General features: G+C 32.4%; 1 protein-coding gene across 1 annotated transcript in view; it reads left to right on the plus strand.

Annotated features, from left to right (window-relative positions):
- Nucleotides 1-3,670, plus strand: part of LOC143080553 (uncharacterized) — a 29,068-nt gene extending 25,398 nt beyond the window's left edge. The window contains exons 17-18 of the mRNA XM_076256446.1: nt 841-868; nt 1,995-3,670. Of these exons, the coding sequence (XP_076112561.1) occupies nt 841-868; nt 1,995-2,262 (296 nt within the window). The 3' untranslated portion in view covers nt 2,263-3,670. The remainder of the gene's footprint in view (nt 1-840; nt 869-1,994) is intronic.
- Nucleotides 3,671-6,000: the final 2,330 nt, after the last annotated feature.

Below are 6,000 nucleotides of genomic sequence, written 5' to 3' on the forward strand. Positions count from 1 at the left end.
ATAATTAAGATACCAGTAAATTTAAAAATGTGTTTGTGTCATGTGTTGAAGTGATGTGTCTGTCCGTATTGATAGAATAAAAAATAATCCTGTTTTGTCATAATTCCTGTCAACTCAATGTTTTCTCTTCTGCTCGATCATTAAATTTTATTTGCGTATTTAAGTAACACATGATTTATAATATTCAGTTTTTTTAAGTATTGATGTAAGAATTCATTGAAGAGAACTAAAAAAATATAACTGAAGACATTTACCGATACACACATAACCATAAACGATAAATTCTTCCTTCAGATGAACCATGAAACTTATTGCCGACTCAATCGTTTTCAAACAATAACTAAATTTGAAAGTAAAGAACACCACCTTAAATATAGTTGTATAGGTGAATGCACATACACATGTATATATCAATAAGGATAAGCTGCTTTAATTACGTTATACTGCAACCAGTTGTGTTTATTTCCTAAATATAGTAACATAGATATATTTTGTATAATGTCAATTTCATCATGGAACACTTTCTCCACATTCAGGGGTTCATTAAGGGATGAAAATAAGTTTGACAATTGTGTTTCTATTTAAAAAGCTATCAATGTATTTGTTTAAGTTTCAGTATAAAAACAATATTAGGTCAATGTCATAAAAATGTAAACTTTGTTGTACTCGGCGCAAAACTGTAGAAGGGCTCGGTAGAACCTCGCCCTTCTCCAGTTTCTCAGCCTCATACAAAAAAGTAAATATTTTTCTTTCATTGACCTAATATTGTATATATATGCATTTACCAGCCAAAGATGAAAAACAAATATATTTTAAACAATTAATGTGTGCGTGTTTCAGATTTGGTCGAAAAGATAGCAAACTTAGGGTAAGCATAACGTATTGTGTTTTCAGTCTGTAGCAGACACTTTTCAAAACGAATTCAGAACATAGCTATTGAAGTTTACGGCAGATTTCTTTATATTCATACACTTTCAAGTGTTTTATCTTTCCACTTTACTTCTTTTAAAAGACATGTATTACAATATTACACACGAGGATTGATACCTTGTGTAATATGTTAAACTATTGATAAAGGTTTATACATGTAGAAGAAAGAATATCTTCGCTTGTTATTTTTCAACTGTTTGAAAAAGATCGATATGTATTTGAGCTTCACAACTACATTGTATAAATTTAGACGCATTTTTTCAAACCCTTACACAACATATACGTTCTTTCTAGTTATAGACTTAGTCGCCATAACGAAAGCAGCGTCCCTGCATAACAAAATCCATTATTCATTTGATTATGTCAGTTCTTTGGTTTTGGCCATGCGACATGACAGTACAGATATTGTTTTATAGAAATGTGTTGTCAAAAGATTATGGAATCATTTGAAACAAAAGAACTTATCCCTTCCATGCATGTCTTTATTTCCGGTCAGAGTTCTGCAATCCTGTCGGACTTTTAAAAAAAATATAATATCATCTCTACGATCTTTTAATTATGATTTGGTTTTAATAAATTAGGCCATGCACATCACGTATACATTACATGAATTGTCAAAATGCGCAACCTGAGAAGAACAATAATATATTGGTATCTTTATTGATTCGCACATTAAAGTGCATGTTTGTCTTTATCAATTTAGAATGTAACTTCTACCATGATATTTTTGTTCTCAAATTTTAGGCAAACTGCTAGAAACAAAAACACTTTATTCAAAGAAAATTTATCAAAAAATAATGAATACTTGCATGCAAATATAATGAGAACAATCTACAGTTAATCCAACAGGATAGTTTCTGGGTCAACCGGATTAATTAATATACAAAATGAGATGGGGTAAACACCAATACCTTCGCAACCCAACGACACGAAATATCAAAAAAGGATATCAAACGGTCAACATGCTATCTACAATAATGAATAAACCAAAGTGTATCACTTTCAGTTATCATACTTTTGATTGTCATTAATTTTCTTAATTCTTGTTGCATTTTTTATATCAGAAACAGCGATAAACTTGACCATACTGAGGAACATGAGATGATATATTATGAAATAAATCCAGATGATGAATTGCAAAGCAATACAAGTAAAAGAATTCAGCAAGATGTAAATGAAGGATATGCAGATCTCGCTCATCGATCGTCAAGAGACCCTTATAATCAGCTACAACAAGAAAGTGCTGACAATCGAGTACGAGACATGATACATGTTGATACCCATATAGAGGATTTATCTAATAGTGGTTACATCTCAGTTATACCAAACTAAAATCACTAAAATAGAATTGTCACTTTTTGTCAGCATTGTAACTTTTGTCATCGTTGCAAGGATTATCAGCATTGTCACTTTTGTTATTGTTGCCAGCATTTGGATTTGGGGATGTTCGGGAGGGTTGGAAGCTAATTTAAATATTTTCTATACATTTTGTGTGGTCTTTTTTTCTTCTTTTGAAACTTTATCTTATTTTGCTCTATAAACAAAGTAAAATCACAAAAATACTGAACTCCGAGGAAAATTCAAAACGAAAAGTCCCTAATCAAATGACTAAATCAAAAGTTCAAACAGATCAAACGATTGTTGCAAATGGTTGATCTAAACTGGTTGCAAAGCTAGCTATACCACTTGTTTGTATGACAGTCGCATGAGATTCCATTATATTGACAACGCTGTGTGAACAGAACAGACAGATATGTCAAAATAGGGGTACAACAGTCAACAACAAAAGCACATCTGGAAAATTGAAAGACAAGAAAACAAGAAATTACCATAGCACTATAACACGATGATGAAATATATAAGTACCGAGCCACGTGAAATGAATATCAATAAAAAAAAATTAAACTAAACAGTAATATTCAAAAAGACAAATAAAAGTATGCTACAACACAATATTAAGATGATAAAGAGCGTCAGTACCAAGAACCCAATCAGAAAAGTTTGGGTGGTTAATGAAAAGAACATCATCAATATACATGTATCTGAATGTGAAATTAAATGATCTGGCTTCTTTGATTTTCTTGTGTATAACAAGTATATGAAGAACATCCGATTCATATGAAAATAAGAAGAGGTCGGCAATGAGAGTCGCACAGTTTGTTCCCATGGAATGCCAAATTTAACAAATATGTTGACAATAGGAAACTCCAGCATACTGATCATACTGATCGCCTGTTCCTCTGTGTAGCATGTTTAACCTTTTTGCTTACTTTTAACAATTATGTGCGTTTCGCAAACATTAACTGTTTACAACTTATTCATGTTATTTATTTTAAATTTGTGTGAATGCTCAATGATTGATTCTTGAGTCACATGATTTATTTGTAAGTTACAGTGGTGACATGAACCTGTAATCTATTAGATGAATAATTATACACAGTTTATTTTCTTGTCAGTTATTGTCCCCATTGACACTAGTGTCATAATTGCCAGGGTTGTCTTCTGCATTATGTGCCTTGTCACAATTGTCATCATTAATTTATCACAATCAGTATTGTAACTATTGTCATCATTCGTTAATAATATGTAGGTATTGTTTTTTAGTTTATTATTTTCAATACTATTTTTCATACTTATTATTTTTCTTTCTTCTCTTTTTCAATGTCATGTTTATCTAGCAGCAAGGAGCTTTTCAAGTGTAAAAATCAATTGTATTGGCTTATATAAAGTTATAAATTATCTTAGATGCTTTTAAAAAAATATTTGATATGATATATGTAATATTATATGAAATGCAATTTGTGATACATGTAGATCTATGAACTAAAATTAACTGATAAAAATGCATATGTGTGACAGTGTCTTTGAAAATGTTATATGATGATCGCCGAATATGTTTGAGGTGGCAGACCATATATGAAAAGGGGACGTTCAAGATAAGCTATTAACCCTGGAAATCAGAAGCTAATGCTATCATACGATTACAATAAGTCTGTAAACTGCAAATATGTTATCTAAGCGCAGCGAAATCTGCCAAATTGGTGGTGCTGCGACAATTTTAGCTTACAGTTAAAATTTTCACAGAACCGTCAACCGCCAATAAAATTGGGGAGAGCTGCGCATAGCTGTGCCATTTCAAGTAAAATGTGATTAAAATGATTTTCTGATAAATGAATATATGCCATTATATGGTATAAATTGTAAATTAACAAGCAACTATTTGTATTATTTATAAAACAGCCCAATAACGCCGATGTTTCGTTTATTTGATCACATAAAGGCATTTGTTACTGACAACGAGTCAACTATAAAAATTCAAAGCATGGAATAGTCGTCTGGAAAAGTAATGCTACCCGTCTTACTAGAAATTATTGTTTCTAGGGCTCCCTGTATTAAGTTCAGAAAAAAAAATGTTCTTCTCTGTGTTAAATACACCCTATCTTCTGCTAGAGACTCGTGTTTAGCTTTTATGTAAGGATATCGAATGTAACATCCATGCTTTGTCATGTGGACAACAATGGAGCTGTTTAACCGACGCCTGCACTTGTCCATACATTACAATTCCAATTATTTGAAGACCATCATTGCAGTCTTGGCAATAAAACTTGAGACCAAATCATGTTGTATCAGGCAAATCAATATATAACCTTGACATAAATTGAACAAGCTAATGATGAAAGTAACCTAGTTTGATATCTTATATATATCATTTCCCAATGTGCACTATAATATAGCTGGGAGGATCTTCAAATCTTCGCATTATTTTAATGCGATTCTTCACCTTAGAGATAGTTAATCCATCGGTAAAAACAAACCTACCATCAAATTTTCACTCCCGACCTTTTCAAAGCCAAATTAGCTCCTCCCGGTCGTTGTCTTGCTTCTAAAATCACATTCTTAATAATTGACGACCTAACAATCCAAACCCTTATAGGAGAATCAGCAACATACAAACAATTAAATGGAAATTCGTATATGTAACGCAAATATGCACCCGCTTTCAAACGACCTAAATATTTTTATCGGATAATCCATCAACGACACAAGCTATCTCCGTATATAGATATAGAAAGATGTGGTATGACTGCCAATGAGACAAATCTCCATCCAAGTCACAATTATAGAAGTAAACCATTATAGGTCCATACCTATGTTGAATGAGTTCGACGAACAACGAGAATATTTAATACCTAAAGCATTTATAAATATTTTGAGTATTGCAGAAAATTAGTGTTTAGTCAAACTAGCTAACCATCAAAAGACGAAATAGCGGTCCACCTACTACAAGTCTATCTGGCAAATAGCAAAGCAATAAAAGCCACTGGACAAATACATTTGTCTTATTGCGCAGGAATGTGTATAGTTAACCCTCTACCAAACTGATCGGTCTTAGATGATACCAAATGAATTTCTACATATTTCTTGTAAATTTTGACATCATTCTTGTTTAAAGCATGATTTGTAGAACATGCATTGCTCATATTTTGAACTGTCAACTCCCCAACCATGCATAAAAAGACCACGTCAAGCCAAGGAAAAAAAATGCCTGGAATAGCCTAGCTTTGTATGCAGAACTTCATATACCTGATAATATTGACAAAATACGATGCAATATCTCTCTTAAAAAATCAGCCTAGTGTCCATCTGAAGCAACCTTGAACGCTCAAAACCATCGCTTACAATCAATTTTTAGTTAAGTCTTCATAATCATTTAGCGTATTGTAAATGCTTAAGCCTGATCAAGCCTGATCGATGTGTACGTATTGTTGAATGATCAAATCCTAATTTAACATATATGCAGTAAGAGCAACAATGTCAAGCAAGGACGAAAACCATACTTTGGCAAGACCGAAATCTTTCCTGAAACTGTTTAACAAATTTAAAACCCGGGTAAACTTTTCTGTACTATCAACTACCGAATTGTTTATTTGAAAGTCTATTCCAGTTTCGAAATGACCATATGAAAGTTCATATTAGGAATGTCTGGTATAATAAATGCTTCCGGTCCAAATGTACGGGAACGGATAACCCGAAAACGAGACAGAGAATCTGCACCTGCATTACTTGAGC

Source organism: Mytilus galloprovincialis, chromosome 1 (genome assembly GCF_965363235.1).
Source record: "Mytilus galloprovincialis chromosome 1, xbMytGall1.hap1.1, whole genome shotgun sequence".
Taxonomy (NCBI): domain Eukaryota; kingdom Metazoa; phylum Mollusca; class Bivalvia; order Mytilida; family Mytilidae; genus Mytilus; species Mytilus galloprovincialis.